This window comes from Acyrthosiphon pisum, chromosome X, assembly GCF_005508785.2.
Source record: "Acyrthosiphon pisum isolate AL4f chromosome X, pea_aphid_22Mar2018_4r6ur, whole genome shotgun sequence".
Lineage (NCBI taxonomy): Eukaryota > Metazoa > Arthropoda > Insecta > Hemiptera > Aphididae > Acyrthosiphon > Acyrthosiphon pisum.
The window spans coordinates 55,485,262-55,504,306 of NC_042493.1; the positions used below are offsets into that span (position 1 = coordinate 55,485,262).

The 19,045-nt window shown below is 27.5% G+C and overlaps 2 protein-coding genes across 2 annotated transcripts in view; one reads left to right on the top strand and one right to left on the bottom strand.

Annotated features, from left to right (window-relative positions):
• LOC100160795 overlaps positions 1-19,045 on the top strand; it is a 431,282-nt gene that overhangs the window by 92,129 nt on the left and 320,108 nt on the right. The gene's annotated exons all lie outside the window — the stretch shown is intronic.
• LOC100574813 overlaps positions 223-19,045 on the bottom strand; it is a 23,533-nt gene continuing 4,710 nt past the window's right edge. Inside the window, exons 2-4 of the mRNA XM_003242241.4 lie at positions 10,211-10,311; positions 8,755-9,223; positions 223-542 (exon numbers count right to left, since the gene is read on the bottom strand). Coding sequence (XP_003242289.1) covers positions 342-542; positions 8,755-9,223; positions 10,211-10,311 — 771 coding nt within the window. The 3' untranslated portion in view covers positions 223-341. The remainder of the gene's footprint in view (positions 543-8,754; positions 9,224-10,210; positions 10,312-19,045) is intronic.

Here is a 19,045-nt window from a genome sequence, read left to right on the forward strand (position 1 = left end):
CCGGAAAATTTTGCACATGAGTTAAAGTGAAGCTCAAATGCAACAAATATACAGTCAGATTTTCATTGACATTGACTACATTTTATAATAATAATTTAACTTTAATGTAGTTATATTATTACAGCATATGCAATTAAAATAACAAACAGTTATGATTTATATTATTATTATTTATTAAGTATATTTTAATTTTATCGTTTTGAAATAATGTTGAAAACGTAATAAAACTCACAGAAATACACATATATTTCATTAATAAATAATTTATTAATTCATTTTCTATCGATTAGGATTAGAAAGTCTGAGGCAATGCTTTAAATTATAACCGCAACGCAGTTAATTTATGTATTTGTGATGTCGAAGGATGGTGGATGTAAAACCGTACAACTCGTATACTTTTTTTGCGTCTTCAATTTGTAATCAGTCCTTTCTTTGTCATCCATCTGGTAGAATCCATGAGGGTGCTCTGCAATCCAACGTAATTCATTCATGGGCCCATCGCTTTTAAAGTTTCCATTTGTATCTTTTAGAATGCCAAGGACCTGTGGGAAAGAAACTAATTAAAATAATACAAAATATGATATTATAAATAAATAATACATTTATTAATAAATTATTATCTTTATTGAGAGATTTTTGTGGTTCCACGAATCAATATTTTATGTTATAAATAAATTTAGATATTTTAAATATTTTATAAATTATTTAGTAAAATCTCTATATGCACAAACTAAAGTATAGTGAGCTATGAGGGCAAATTACTTTTATATTATTTCTTCTTCAAAACACTCGATAAATGTTCTATTAAAAATAATTTACCACACTGCAAACGAATTTACAAAACTAAATATCAATGTTTTATCAATTGAGCAATAGCAAGACTATTTATTTGCTATATATTATGAAATTTCTGTTTATGATACTATGACTCTTAAAATTGACCATGTCATGCAATTACATGTAGTTTTCATAGTTATCTGTTAGACAAACATAATATTAATCCTTCAAAGTAAAATCACAATCAAATCTATTAATGTGTCTTTATCACTTTTAGATCACAAAAAATAGTGAACCCAACCAAAAAATATAAGTTATAATAAATAAATATATAAAAATGACACCTCGATACCATCGCGAAACCAACATACCGCAAAGAATCTAAACACAAACGGTTAAAAATATTAGTCCCATGGGTATGGTACTGACAGTAATATTTATTATTAAATACTCGGTCTTCGAATAGCATAACATTATCGTGATTCAAATATGTAAATTGCAATCATTTCGATACGATTTGAAAAAAAAATACTACAGCACCTACAAAACAAAACAAAATTTCCGCTTTTCAAGAGACAAAATGATTTTTAATTCATATCGGGCAAATGCATCAATAATAATATTAAAAATAAAATTTTTGGTTTTTTTTTGTCCTAAATAATGTCTTTCGATCATTTGCCAAGGCGACTATTTTACCGTATCACAAGTCGCCCAGGTTCGCGCTGGTATATCAGTGACTAACGTAAATACGCTTGGGAATTTTAACGTTAAGTATTTTATGGTACTGGGTATTAGCGCTTTTTTATAAAAAAAACCATAATAATGTAAATAAATTGTACGTAATCATATAAGTGAACATTTTAGTTAATCCTGTAAAACGCTTTAGGTGTAATTTTGCGTGAATCGAAAATTCTTGATTAATTCTTCATTAAGTCTCGCATCTGAATTGAATCGTAATGCCAACCTACATTGAGCAACATAATATCATTGCTAAACATTTCGTCCGAGTATTATAGACGTAGGCACATATAATATCCAAGTGTGAGTCTTATATTCAAATGCTTTAGAGATGATTAACGACGAAAGACTAATAATATACATCATTCATTACTCGGAAACAAGCGTGTAGTATATTTATGATTTAATTAGGACATTCCGGTATAGTTATTTTATTAATGAGACCACACTACTAAATGCACGTCATACAATAAATAGCATATGCAATCAAATATTATATAATATTATAACCTATTCTAATATTTTTTTATATAGTTAGGCACCTATTTCCGATTTATAGTTTTTTTTTTTTTTATTGTAACTTTTCATCGTTTTTTATTTACCGGGGCATTAATAAAAATATTATATTATTTTGTGGTATTATAGTTTTATATGTACAACATGTTAAATATGTTTTATTATACAATATGCATCCAAGTTATCCGAATCTATACCTATATTATACCTAATTATTATACATTTTTTTTTTAAACAAAAAATTATATTGACAGAGATTTTGTTTCAATTTTCCAACGTGATTTTATTTCGGGTTAATGAAATTAAACTGTAGTAAGGTGTTCTTTATATTATCACTGTGTGAGAAATTAGTTGTACTCCGTAGTGTTATCTAAAAAAAAAAGAGATAACTGCCCATCTTTTAAACTTTCACAAAAAATACATTTAGTTTAGTTTAATTGTCGACGATTACTAAGCAAATATTTAATAACTTTCATACGCAACAAACGTGTTTGTAATTTTAACTTTTTCTGAGTATTGTTTGTACAATATTCGACAACGAAACATTTCCAGTCAAAATATTTAAAATGCTGATAATTCGATAATATGTGGTTAAGGTATTCAAGTAGTTTACATACTAACAATATATTATCCAGATTACATTTCAAGTACCTACAAAATATTTACAACAATAATAATTATCATTGATTGTTATGTACAACTACTAAGCTATCTATTTTTCAAAATTCAATTGGTTAGGTCTATAAATTGGCCATATTATTCTATATTATCCCGTCAATATAATGAGTTTAATATTAGTCTAGAGCAGGGGTGATAAATCCGGGGCACGGATGCCCAACATGACACGTGAAAAAATGTTGAGGGCATGTGATTTATTAGTAATGTTTTATAAAATTATTATAAAATCTCTTATAAATACGTTGAAATTATATTTTTTTCTTATATAATAAAAAGCCTTGAGAACGGCTGCATGGATTTGGTTATTTTATTTTAATGCTCATAATATTCCGAATTATAAACTGTAAAAGTTGCTAGGAAAATTTGGAAATTCGGGGAAAACTGAAAAACTTTTCAATAGAATTTGTCTATATAAATGGTTGCCATTGGTTGCATATTACAATATAATAATAGCAGCCAATTATTAGAAATAAGTATTTATATTATGGTTAATATAGATCACTTATAATATAATTTTAATCAAATATAATAATTTTGAATTAAAATTTTGATCACTAATTTTTAACCCGCATTATTGGTTCATTTGAAGTTAATAGACTCAAAATCTACTGGTCCGTAATAAATAAAGGTTATACCAATCGATTTCTTGAGACTAGTGTTTATAGCTTATTATTTTAACCCCTGTAGGTAGCTATAAAGAGTAGTTCATACCTACATGGTTTTTTTTTTATCTCATGAAAAAATATTATTTTTTTTAATCAATTTTTGTGGTTGTCATTGGTTACATATTATATTACTATAATAATTAATACAAATATGGTATAAACATTTTTTACAAATATAATTATAAAAAAAAACAAATCTTTTTCAAGGGCAATGTGGGGTGGGAAAGCTAGTTTATAATATGTATCAAAATTTAATGGAGTACAGGAAAAAAAATCAGGAATTTTATGGCCCGTTTTGTTAGAAAAATTTGTCATCCATAGTGGCTAGTCATATTATGTGTACATTTTTATAATGTACGTAAACTTATCGTACTTGCTACAACACTGTTTAAATACATTAATAACGTTGTATAAAATATTTAATCATGTATTATATAACTAAAATATGTCATAATTATGTTACAGTGTTACATGTCTACTCTATACAACATATTATGAATTCAGCATAAAACTTATGTTTTTGAATTTTTGCATTTTAAAATATATCATAATATGATAGTTGAAGGCATAGTTTGATTTACTAAATAATCTGAGTATTCTATTCCTATATTCTCACCGATTTAAGGATTTTAAAGGAACAAATCGGTTAGATAGTTAATATAATATTATAAATGTATAAGTACTTAACTAAATGTTTTTAAACTATATTGGGTGCATTTTGTTTAAAAAATTTACCAACCTAATATGTTAAGCCTAACTTCAGCCAAACACCCGTGACTCACATCACAATTCATAAATGTATTTAAAAATTATTGCAGCACTGTCTGACATGCGTAAAAATTTGACTTTTGCAATGAAATCCCGAGTTGGTATTTATATTATAACATATTTTAGATTCTGAGTGGAACGATGAATGTATTGATTTTACAATGATGTGTGTTTTTTTATTTTTTTTATTTTTTTATTTTTGTGTCTGTCATCACGGTTTGGGGCAGTAAAACTGCTTCGATTTTCTTCAACAGTATCTTGTTTGATGGGAAATTGAATCTAGTTGGTGCATTCGGGAGCTCAAAATTTGAAATTTCCAATAGCGCCGTGAAAAACAAAAGAAAAATTAAGGAAAAACGGGAATTTTTACGCAAAATCTGTTTTCGAGAAAATTGATTTTGGTTTTTGGTGTAACTTTAAAACGAATGACTGTAGATACATGACATTTTCACTGGTTGTTTATATTTCCATTTGCTATACATGATAAAATTTTCAAAATATTTTGATTTGTTTTGAGCTGTTAACGGACAATTTCAGTTTCCAATTTAATTAGTTTTTTTTCTATGAATGCCAATAAAACTTTATTTGTTGAGTAAAAATACTAGAAAATTTAATACAAGGCTCCTACTATATTGTTACAATAAAATTTGAAAAATATTAAAAATAACGTAAATATTTAATTCTGTTGCCAAAAATTCTAAGAAATACATAAGCACAGTTTATTTTTATAGTAATTTTAATTTAAAATTTGGACAAAATTACATATTAAAAAACCTGGATTAACTATTTTAGTTATTTTGTTGCGATTCTAATGATTGTATAATATTATTTGTGGGTACTTGAAACTTCTAAAGTATACTATTATATATCTATGATAGTACCACGGTTTGTTGTTGATGTATAACGCGTTACCTGATTGATATTGTGATATGATTAATTTGGAATTTATTATTAATACCTATTATAGGTCAATTTTTTTTTAATACTATAGATAAGTATACTTATAATAGGTATGTCTAATACCTAGACTGACAAACTGTCTCCACTCAGAATCGTTTTTCTTCTACAGTGATATTATATCATTGAATTCAAATTTAATACTATCCATTATACAGTGACCCACTTCTAACCTACTGTACAGCAGAGCGACATCCACTTACCCACCTTTTTTATTTTTAAATATTAGGTACTCAATATTTTTTTGTGCGTAGTTAAACAGAGACATCTAAAAAACAACAATATTATATAAATAAAAATTATCTGATCATTATTGGCTTTGGTGTAATAATAATATAATGGGTGTGTATATACTTAATACCAGATGTTTTATTATTTAAGCAACAATGTTCAAAAACAATTATTTACGTTGTTGCGTTATAGAATACGTTGTTGGTTTTAAGCACGTTAAAGCCATATTATAATAACACAAATTATATACATAACCTACTCCTAGCAACTGAAAAAATGGTGTTACGTACAATGAGTCTTCACGTTTACCTACAACAAAACATAATGATATTATGCTCTATAGATTCGTGATTCGATTCAATTTTATTTTCATAGCATAATATAATTGTACGATATATTATATAATATACTATTGTTCAAGTTCGCTTTTTGAAAATAAGAATAATTATAGCGTCGCTAATCAGCTCGATGATTATAAACAGAACATTATGTCTTTCACATACCTAATATGTTGTATAGGTAGTTAAAAATGTAGTTAAAAATATTCGAATGACAATAATATGCCAACGTATTCTGTATTATCTAAATGTTATTAAAATATGTAGAAAAAAAACCGGTAAAAAGGGTTTCCAGTTTTTAGGTAATCCACCAAACATGACACGTGCCTACGATAACGGATAGAGATATTATTTAATATTTTACTCGATTCACGATGTGGCTGGGTTAATTAGTACCCACGTGGTTTTTATTTCGTTTTTTGACTTCGTTAATTTCTGCAATTAACTAATTTCCTCTCACCAGGAGATAACTAATGTACCTACTATTTGTTTTTATTTACCTTACCCCACATATAATTTATTGTACCACCGGTAGTACCTATGTCTCACCGGAAAATAACGATTTCATTTTATTTCATATTCGTCTCTAATATTCATTCTTTCATCAAACAACATGTTCAAATATTTTACGACATAGATCTGTGATTACAGATTATCAATACCTCGACATTTATTAGATTTAATTTACTCTGATTAAAATGTTTTACTAAAAATATACTTAACAATAACAATGGTTATTATTATTATTATTATTATTATTATTATGCATTTCTTATAAATATTTCCATCATTAAGGAAATTAAAGTTTATTAGTTAACCGATTTGTTACTTTTTATTTCAACAGCATAACTATGTAACGTATGAAAATTTTGATAAATAATCTGTCATCGAATTTTTTCGAAAAAAGTGTAATATTATATTACCTATATATTTTAATTACGTTGATTTACAATTTTTAATCTAATTCAAGTTTGTCTTATATAAAATCGTATAACAAATGATAACAAAATGATGAAAATAAAAACTCTATAGGGGTAATAGTATTTCAAATAAATTAATAGAAATGTATACAAATATAATATTATTATGTTCGTGCACATTGTTGAACAGCGTTGAATTATGAGTTTCAAATACGTGAACACATGAAGTGGTTCATTCTATAAGGGCAGAGTAAATAATATACCCAAAGGCACGCAAATGAGTATAATATCATACACTCCATTGATCGCGTCATAAGCGTTTTAATAATCTGATTTGTTTTCAGGGAGAAAAAAATGCGTGCTAATGACGAATGCGCACGACTTTATGCATTTCTTTGTAATTAAGTTCGTTAATGAAACCTCACATCACTTCCACTTTGTAATAGAACAAAAAAATTATGTGTAGACAAATTATAAAATATTTCTGTGAATTAAACGTGCAATTCTGATGATATTATTCACTATAGAAGACAACAACATATTGCGGGTGTGGTATCCTCTTAATCATATAATCACAGAAAGACTAATTGGACTTCGCTCACATAAACTCAACCAAGTTCATTTCAATTCAATAAATTAATTATGATTTTAACGCTTTTAAAATTCTAGGATATATTCAATTTATAATAAATATAATCAATAATTAAAATACTTTTTTTAATAAAAAAAAATTGTTTAAAAGATTTTCGTACTATTGTCTTTTTGTATAAAATACATCCTCCACATAGGTAGTTTGAATTAAAATTGGTAATATCTGTCTGAATTCAATGGTAGCTGAAGATATGAATATTCGAATGGACTAGAATCTAAATGATTTTATAATATTTAGTTACGACACTTTAAACACACAATATTATAAAGATTTTCTATCACGACAATATTAATTTTTAGGATAAAGGGAAAAATAATAATAACAATATTATATGAATTGAAAATTTAAACATGTTTTCGTGTCTTTGACTAGAATCATATCTTAATTAAAACATTTGTTTATATTCGCGTAATTTCGGCTGTAAAAGCAAATATAAGTTTGTATTTTATTAAACTTTAAATTGAGAAAATTTTAAATTAATTTCACTTCGATGAGTGACCGAAATAATGGAAATGGTTTTGTTATGGATATTTAAATTAATTAAAACCAAAAAAACCCACGCGGTATCTTTTCAGACATGAATAGTATTTTCCCCATCTAGATTTTATGGAAAATACGATTATGTGAGTGTCTATTTTTAGAGTTAAATATGTATACAATTTGTAAAGTATATTTTTTTCAGTTAAAGTAATTTTTTATTTTTAATAATTGTTGAGAATTTCAATTTACTGTTCAAACTGAGTTTAAACCTGCAATAGTTTTTTCCAAACTACGTTACGCTAGAATTACGACGTTGTTATAACGTTTTCGAGAAATCCTTTGTAATTTTCCCCAACTTTCAAAACTTACATTTTTAACAAATACAAACAATTGTGCAGAAATGCATTTTTGATGCCAAGCATTCACACACCAAGTCACGTTGTTCATGCAGAAAAAACTACAGAGTTTCATAAAAACGAAATGGGGTGCAATTGAAACGGCAGTCCTCTAATTTGGAAATTCGCAATAATGTGCAGTAAATACCTAGTTAGGATTTTCAAAAAGTCATAGGCGGAAGTTGGGTGGACATTTACAACATAATATGGATATGTTTATGATCAGTGATTACGAACGGCTCAAAATTACCAGACGTACCATAGGTTTACGACCATAGTCCAACTGGGACAGCATTATATATAATGGTGCTGCAGGTTAGATTAGGATTCATTCTGGGGGTCAGCGGTGATTCTATCTAAAAATAAAATATTGTATGAAAAATTATGTTTAATAAAAACAATTATAAATGTGTATGTTTTCATGTATACATATACGGCTATACTTAAGTGATTTGTAATATAAAATAAATGGATTTAAAACATCAATTGACATGAGACATTTTGTAAAAAAAAAAGGTGTTCGAAAGGAAATTGGTAAAGAGTCTAATAGTCTTCCATCACGGGACCGTGTTCATAAAAATTAAAAAGCTCGAGAACCTCTGGATTAGATTTAGGTTACGCGCATAGGGCACTACATACCTTTGATTTGATCTGGACGGGCAGGTCCTGTTTGCCGTTGCGGCCCAACACGCTGACGATGTCGGCGATGTCATCGTCGGAGGCTCCTGCCCTCTCAAGCTGTTCCACCACGGATTTGAGCACGGGCATGGTACCCAGGTTCGCCGGCGTGTCCGCAGCCTCGTCCATTTCGTCCTTGTGCAGCACCACGTTGGTGAGCGCATGCGCGATGACCGTCCGGATCGCTTCCTGGTACAATCTTGACGTGCCCAGGTGCTTGAGCGGACGGCTGTACAGAAAAATGATTTTATTCGGAGGTTCCACCGTCTTTCCCAGCAGGCGGCTGGCGGACCCCATCACGTTGGATATGGCACCGCCAGTCGCGTCCACGACCCGCTTGAGCGGCCGCACCGGCCTGACGGCGTTTCCCAAGGCACCAACCACCTTTTGCGTCGCGAACTGGCCACCATCCGCTAGTTTCGACGGTATACTGTTCAGAATAGACAACGGTTAGGGCGTGGTATACAGTTAAGGAACAAATTGTTTATAATTTTGTTTTAGCTCACGCGGTTTAATACTATAATAATATTACGTTATAATAATACTATACTATAGTGTTATTCAGAATAATATCGCTATCGAATAAGTTTTCCGATATCGATATAGACGTCAATATAACTAATACATTAGCATTTATATTTTCACAGTGAAGACATATTTTAACGGTTTAATCAAATGTCAACTAGGTGCGTTACGAAAAATGACAATAATTATAGCCGCAAGTATAGTATGTTAATATAATTTATATTATTTTTGTTATAAAATATCTATATAGATATTTTATTATGTTTTTTTTTTATTTTATTGGTATAACAAAAGTGCCTAATCTGTACTAATAGTATAAAGCTGAAATTTTGGTTTGTTTGAACTACCTACTGGTTGGAATCAAGAAATTATTTTTGTGTTGGATGGTTCATTTATCTAGGAATATCCAGGCAACAAATCAAATATTTGCTCATTTATGACATTTTGACATATTCGCATACAAGGTACCTGAGTTTTACTTATTGCAGCGCGTTACACCCAAATAGATTTGAACATTTAAATTTTTTAAAAGTCTATCATTTTTTATTGACAATGAAGTGCGAGGGGTCAGCTAATAAATGTATAAAACATGTGTCATGAATAAATAAAAATCAGCAATAAATTTTCTTTCGATATTACAATACTGGTATTCGATATCCATATCTTATGACGTATTATATCTCGATATGGTATCGATATAAACTATGTACCTATTAAATAGTAAATGAAACGATATTGATACTAAACGAAACGTCATACTGAATTACTATCATGTTGTAACTTATAATATTATTATAGTTATGACTTTGAACGTCAGTACAAAATTAGATTCACATGATCACGTTGGTATACCTCAAAATAGGTTTTATAGATGTCATTATATTAACAGTACCTGGCTATGCTTCTAGTCATTGTTTTGCATTTTTGAACCACTCCACTGAAAAATCCACCTTCAACATCAACAAGGAGGATACTGATTGTCATGCAAATTAACTGTAATGTGATAAATATTGATTAAAATTATAACTGATAAATCCGAAACAACAATTATTATTATAGTTTAGTTCCATTTATATATTTCTATAAATTGTAATATTGATATTCGATGAAAATAAAAATGTTTACTCTACAGTATAAATTTTTGTTTTAAACATTATTATACATATTTTTGATATAATACATTCCAATTTATATTTACTATAAATGTATTCATATATCTATATAAGTAAAATGAAACAACGTTTATTATATTATTACAATAGTAGTATACTATATATAAATCGTTTTACCATTAAGAGTATTTCCATTTTTTTAAGCATTATGTTGTTTAAAATGTATTCAAATAATAATTCGTTTTAATGGAATTAAAATTGAAAATGCTCCATCTTTATCAACACTTATTCAACATAGGAAGTGTCAACATATTATGTGCTCTAACTTTAACGTACCAATTGATATTATGAAGCAATAAAAATATAAGAATTATAAATTAAGATTTAAATTTGCTAGTATATATATATATATATATATATATATACTATTGGGATCTACTTTCTTTCATATTTATTTTATACCCTTAAATATTAATACAATACTAAAAAAAGTATAAATTAAAAAAATGTTTGTGAAAAAGTCTTATAATGTGAGGGAATTGATATCAAGAAAACTGTACAAAAAATTAAAATCGGCTCTCAGGATTCTTATCGCTTTATTACTCTTTATTCATACTGAGAAGGAACTTCGGAAACCAAATTGACCACCATCTGACAAAATCTGGTCGCCATCCAGGATCCTTCTTAGTAATAATAAAATATATTTCTTAACTTGAACGGAATGGGTGGAAGCTCAATTCAACAGATCAATAATAATAATACATTTATTTAATTTTCATCTCTCAAATATGTATATATAAAAAACAAAAATATAAATAGATATAAATATATGATTCACTAATGTATAGAATGAAAAGGTAGTTTTAGTAATATTAAATATATTGATCACAGATAATTTAATATTTTTAATAGAATATAATTAGTGTATCAGAACTTAACTTAGTGACACTTAATCATTATGTTTAGTAGGCCTGAGAAAAAAATCAAAGTCCGAGTAAATATTTCATAGGGACATAAATTTAGATAGAGGTGAGTTTTTTGTTAAATTAGTATTATAAGATAAGATACAGTCATGCAGAAAAGTGTTGGAGATCCATGATGATTAAAATGTACTTTAAAATGGATAGTGATCTAACAAATACGGAGAGTTAATGTGACCAATAATATGGGCAAGTCCAGTTGTATATTGTGTACTAACTGGTCCATATTTAAGGAGTTTCAAGGGGGAAATTTATTTCGATGGTTACTCATTTTAAGAAACGTTTTTGAACTTGTTCAATTGGCTCACATTCTGAATGGACTAAGAGCTCCAAATAATTAAAGCAAACTCCAAAACAATTCTACCTAGAACAGATAAAATAAAGCTTTAAAAGTTACTAGATTGTGTACAGGAAAGTAGTAAGTACGAGTTTTATATGATGTGACAGATAAATATTAACGATAATTACAATCTAAGTTACATAAAGAGTAGAAATAGAAGATATGGAATTATTTATAGTTTATTTATTGATCTACTTCGTGTAAGCCATAAATAGCTTCACATTTTTTCTTTAACTAGTTTTTAAATATTAAATTATTGTTTTCATTTTATTACTACTATATTATTATATATTTTTGTATACACGCTCTACGGTCATCGTTGCCGGAGCAATTTAAAATGTCCACCACCACACTTACAATATATATATAAAAAATGTATTAATATATTATTATGATATGTGTATACTTGGAAGAGCGGCGTTTTATAAAGTGTAATAATTTATTTAAAATTTACTAGTTATATATTTGATGTGATAACTTTATTGTGTTAAAAAAATTATACCAATTTATTTCACAAACAGTACGGAATTAAGTGAAATTTTGTAATAATTATAATTATTTTATTGTTGTCAATATCATAGATATATACAGTGTTGGGAAAAGATAACCAAAAAATCATCTGGATATGATAACAGATAATTCATTCAAAATTTATCTAGATAAGATAAAATATAAAATCATTTTTTTTTATCTAGATAAAAAAAAAATAGATAATTTGTTTTTAAATTATATTATAAATAAAGTAATTTATTTTAAATTACTAATTAAGTAATATTCATGAATAATAATAAAATATTATACAATTTTAATTTTTAATACAACTTGAATAAAAATAAAATAATAAAATAAAACTGACAATATTTCAGTAAATATTTCTTTTTTTAACTATAATAATATTGGTATTTGGAATCACTACTCGATTCTCGTAAATTATTGGCTATTTCAGTATTTAAAAATATTCTTATAATTATATTATTTATCTAGATAAATTACCACAGATAACAATTAAATTTATCTAGATGACATAATTAGCTGATTTAATTATTTTTATCTAGATAAGATAATTAAAAAAATAATTTTATCTAGATAATTCCCAACACTGGATATATATGATTGGGTTGTGAATTCTATTAACATATTTTATTGATCAGCATTTAAATGCATTAAAATAATTAATTTCCCATTTTGTACACCAACTGACCAGAAGTTTAAGTTTATTTTGGAGGATAATGCAATCATCTACAGATGAAACAAGTGTAAATAACTTTAATTCATTTAGGAAAAATAAAAATTGATATTGTTTAAAACTATATGATAATTTATATCGTTAATAAAAATCAAGAATAAAAGGATGAAATATTGGTTACCTTGTGGTGTTGCTAAATGGACCGTTTAAGCATACAATATGAAACCTTAAGTATTAGTAAATTGTTTACGGTCAGTTAGATAAGACTGAAACCATGAGGATTATTGATACCCAGTAGACCAACGGCACTTACTAGAAAATTATGTTCAACGTAATCATCAACAATAATCATCAATATGAATATCCTTATAAATCATAATTAACTGTAGTAAAAGGAAAAACATTTCTTTGTACTGAAATAAATGTGTCTTGGAAAATAGAGGAGGACCTTTTATTATTATTATTAATAAACCTTTTTCCAGGTAAAAAAAAATTAAATAAAACATGGCTTAACAGAGCACCTCATTTTGTAATTTCCCTAATTAAAATAAAACATATAATTATATTTAAAATGTACAATTTATTAGGTTTTAAAACTTATTTTTTATGTTCACCACAATTTTACATATAACACTATCAAGTATTAAATAGAATAATTAATATTATGGGGAAAAATTGGTTTAGACATAAGACATTATTATAAACACGTACAATGTACACGTAAGCCATTTCCTCCTCAATGGTTTAATAACTATTGCAAATTACATCATTGTTACGAAATCGAAATTCAGTTAGTTATATGTAATCGAAAGTATATTATGAAAGCTGACAAATGTAAAAAATGGAAATTTAGTACAATTTCTAGCATAATATAAGTCGTGACATGAATCCAACATCAGTTTCACACCATCCCTTTCGGTAGGTACGTGTTTTTTTCTCAACTCTCCCAAATGACTAATGCAACAATAATGTCGAATAATTGTTTTACCATGGGAGGTTTCCAGAAACGTTGCATTATTTTGTATAATAATATACTATTGTTCTCAACCACAAACTATACAATACAGTAAAAAACAAAATTGTGCTTTGCTAAAATAATTGGATATCTAAACGCATCGGATTAATATTTTATCGGCGTCCACTCGACGACCGACGTGTAGACCTAACAATAACTATTGCACCTGGTCTTACTCTTATTCATTAAATTCACGATTTGCAGTACGTCTTTATAACAGTTGTAGTACGACGATATCGATATTTATGTGGAGACAACAATAATGAATGATATTATGATTTTATTCTGTTAAACGTTATACTCACACAGAGTTCCAGAAGAACGTGAGGGTTTCGAACGCATTTTTTGTTTCAAAACATTGTTAAACTGCTATTTATTTAATAAAAACTATATTAAAATATCCGTAGACCATTTACATTCAGTCACAAGTTCATATCAATACCAATATCAATAATCAAATGAGTGTCTATCGCAATCATTGATTTCGCCTACCCACCGTGATAATTAAAAAAATAAAAATGAAAAACAAACTTGTGGACGAATTTATAACAATAGAAGAGTCGGTGAGTACCTATGAAGTTAATTTACGCGGACGCAAAAATGACAATAATTTAATTTCAAGGAAATTTAGTGGTTGTTTTCATCATATAGATATTATACAGGTCAGCCAAGTCTATAAAACACAAGCCATTCAAATCGTAATTACGATCTGCTGGAAAAATATACGATGTACCTACCTATACTTACTAATAAATTCGCATTAGACGTTCTCCGTATAACCATTGTACGTTATTGCGCTTTTACCTCAATTATAGTTATTTTATCGTGCAATAGTGCGGACTGTACCTTCAGAGATGTCGCAGTATACGAAAATTTATACGATATCGCATATTATGGTGCTACCCAAGCGATGTATAAAATTGGTCTGTTTAAATGTTATACGGGACGTTAAGTTTACTTTAAGTATTCCCTGAAACATCTTAAACACTCCTTACTTTGTGTAACGAGTATTTTTTTTTTATTTAAAGATGATCAATTAAAAACAAAGTCATCTCGGTACATATAAAGATATATTTACATATTTCGTCGTTTGGTGGCTGGTTTTACTATTAAAATTTGTAGAAATTATGATCTATATGCAACATCATCAAAAATATACCACTGTAACATTATAATATTATGATACAATTGGTATTAATATTGAAATGCATATTATGTAAAAATTATGTAAAAAACTAAAAAAATGTTATTAATCCATAGTTAAATTTGTTGAAATACGTCAACAGTACCTAATCACTTACTAAAAAACGGCATCATTATTTCCTTTTATTATACAAAAATAAACAGTAAAATACAACCGATTTAAATAACATACGCCCTACAAAGGGCATACAGTAACACAAAAGAATTAATATTTTTTTAACGTTAAGATTTTGTTCTAAATGTCATCGTAAATTTAACAGACTTTTATTTTGGTCGTTTTCCAATAGTTTTTTGAGAAAATTAAAAAAAAAATCTATTGAGAAATTCTAAAAAAAAAAAACGTTTTTAAAGTACCATATGTGTCCAATTTTCAATTGGTGGAAAATATATATATAATATGAAACTTTGAGAGTACTCCAGAAACGTGTTCAACAAAAAAAAAAATAAAAATATTGTTGTAAAAGACGCGCCAAACAGAATCCATAACAAGTTTTTCGTTGGTCACAAATTTAAACTATAAACCAAAGTCCAAGCATACTCTCCTTCCAATTTTTCACGCCAAACACGTAAAGCAAAAGTCTTAAGCCAATTTTCAAAATATAAATCACATTTTTACTGTTAGGATTTACGAATCAAATAACTGCTTCATAAATAATAAATATAGGTACGTTTATTAAATGTATTTATTGTACGTGAATATTAATTATAAAATATTTTAATACCCCAACAATCGTTAGTTTTTAAGACTTTTATTCAAAATAGAGATTTTATAACATTGTCTAAATTCAAAGGTTAACGCAATGTATAATATTAGTTTACTGTGAATCGAACCTGAAAATCGAATAAATTATAAAAACATTTTTCGTACAGTTCAATGTCATATAGATTATATTGTATTCTTAAAAAATTAATCAATAGTATTATGTATTATACATTCTGAATGGATTTCTTTTGTGTGTCTGACGTCACTTTAAGGAACAATACAAATTTCAATTTTCGACATTGATGATGGTTTTTGGTTTCATAAACTTATAAAAAATATCTACTGAAATACTAAAAAATTAACTTGAAGTTAAACATGCATAAACTTTATGATCTTTATATCTGCCTTGAAAAATTTGATGAAAAATCCCTCTTAAATTGTTCTTACTGAAATCAAAAAAAAAACTTTTGAGTAAGACCACATTAATTTTTTTATGAACGTTTGAAGTTCAGATTTTGTCGAAGGTTGATATTCAAACGTAATATAATGATTTCTCCTTAAACAACTTTTGTTATTTTGTTGTAATTTAAAAGTTATGTTATTGGTAAAAACTTGAAACATTCTTATGTTATACACTATGACATTTTAAAAATATTAATAATGTATTGTAATATTTTATTAGGGTAAATATTGTATAATGTATGTGACGTTTTTGGTAAAAAGAGTTCAATTCTCATGTTACTAATAGAAAATAAATGATTAATGGTGATATAAATAAATTATAAAATATCTTGAGAAAAAAAGGCTGCAATACGTTTTGGGCTCAGATGATTTATTATTGAATTCAAGATTAACACACCCATTTCAGTGACCTACTCATTTACATTGTACACTTAAAATCTGCTATAGAGAAAATCGACTTTTCTTGAAAACAGTTTTTTTTCTTTTATTCGTGTATTATTATATCCACTCCTAATACCCACTCAAAAAAAAATAAAAAGTGTAGTTTATGTCCGATGTACTATACAAATTACTTTTTAAAGAGCATATTTACCGTTTTTTATGGTAAGCTTTACTCGATATTACAATAACGTTATCGTGTTAGGTGAATTTATTGTTACGGATATTGTATGATGTATTGAACGATTATATTGATATTATATTATAATTTTATTTAGTCATAAAATCTAAACAAATACAACCATAAATATGAGTTTTAGTATAATAATATCATTTTGTCAGTGAGATCACAATAAATTTCTGAATGTGATCATTGTCAACTTATAAAACGGTTCGTGCCGAGATTATTCTTATATTCATGAAGTTAATACTAAAATAATGAAATAAATCGTCAATGAATTATTGAGATTTTCCTTCGTCATAAAACTGTTATCAGGCATTAAATTCCAGCACACTATAACATTATATTATTATTATACTTCTAAAATATTTTTAAGGTATAGATACTGATTTTCAGTTCACTGAAATCGACTTCGAGAGTCATAAAATGGCTCTTGAAATACCCAACAATCAGATAAAATTAATGGCTTATATTAAATTATTGTATTCAATTTTTTTTTCCTTTTACGATAAACAGAAAAATTATTTTATAAATTTATGGGAGTCGAACAAATTACGGGTTGTAAATATTTAAGGTAGGAATTCGTTTAAGTATGACCTAAAAATTAAATCATGATGAAAAGATAAAAATATAAAAGATATACTGTAGGTAGAGTACTGAGATTTCAAAATGGTAACATAAAATAATATTTTAATAAAAACTGTTCAATATTATTGTGTACGCCATACACGTGGATTCTGTGTAAAAAAAAGAGACTATAAAATTACCATTGAAATAAGTACGGTGCAGTGAGTAACATACTTATATCGGTCGTAATTGAAATACCACAAATTAAAATATAACAAATTGGATATGAATTAAATGCATTAACAGTTACAATACAACGGTCATGTAGGTTAGGTACAGTGATGTCATTTCAGATTTATTTTCAGACGAGTCCGACATTTTTGCCGACTATTTTTACAACTATAAATATTTATTTTTCCCATGGTTTTTGATTTTACAACATAGGTAATCTTCCCGGCTTCCACCATTGAACCAGCGTAGTGACTGCCGTTATTTGGTACTTTGTATTCGTATTGGCCATATTATTTTAAATATTTATAAAATAAAAAAAATCTGTACACAAAAATAATATAAATGTATACCTATGATACAAAAACAGTCAATATAACTGAAAACTAAAGAATTATTATTTTTATTACAAATAAGAAAAATAATAAATTATACAAATTATATTTTTATTAAAAGTTTATATTTTCTTTTCGGGAGACGCAGCCAGACAATAAAGGACCTCAGCACTCGGCCCAGTAGGTCTTTAAAAATTAAACGGCGGAAAATTCCACCTTTGTCTCCCTTTCATCGCCCCTCCAAACAAAGCCACTGCTTTTATATTATATAATTTTATCTAATATTGTCTTCATTTTTGACATTTTGACATTTGGGAGTCCCTGTATGTAACAGTTATAGGTATAGATGTTGTTTAGTTTTTCCTCGGAAAAACAATCACGGAATCACGGTTTTATTTTCAACGTCAAAAACACAACACTGTCCCTGGCCGTTCACTTTTTCTCTCGTCTCACAACGCGTTGTTTAACATCGATATTGAAGAAATACGAAATGTGTGTTTTATTATAGATTATGAACGATTCACGGCACGTTGTTTCATCTGAACGTTATATTTTTTAGTGTAGCCCGGGAATGATTTCTTTACTGATTATTTTATGCGACCTTTCAAAACTGAAAGATTACGCACGACCCATTTCATTTTTAGGCCAGTGAAAAAGAAAACAGGAAATAAGTGTGCACACTTCGCTCCACCGAGGGAAAAAAATACACTGACTATGGTAATTTTTGGCTTTTCGTCGTGTGCCACTGGAAGACTTTTTTTTATAACAGTCTCCTTCCTTTTTGCACATAAATTCTCTCAAAATCAACAATTTTTCTTTTAGCCGTTTTACATTATATTATATATATATATGTATTTTTTTTTTTTTTATCAAACGGTTAAATTTCCAAACGACCGGTTGAATAATTCTAAGCGTTCCTATATATATATACACACGCATCGCAAGTCGAAGAGTAATGCGCATAAGTCACATCGCTA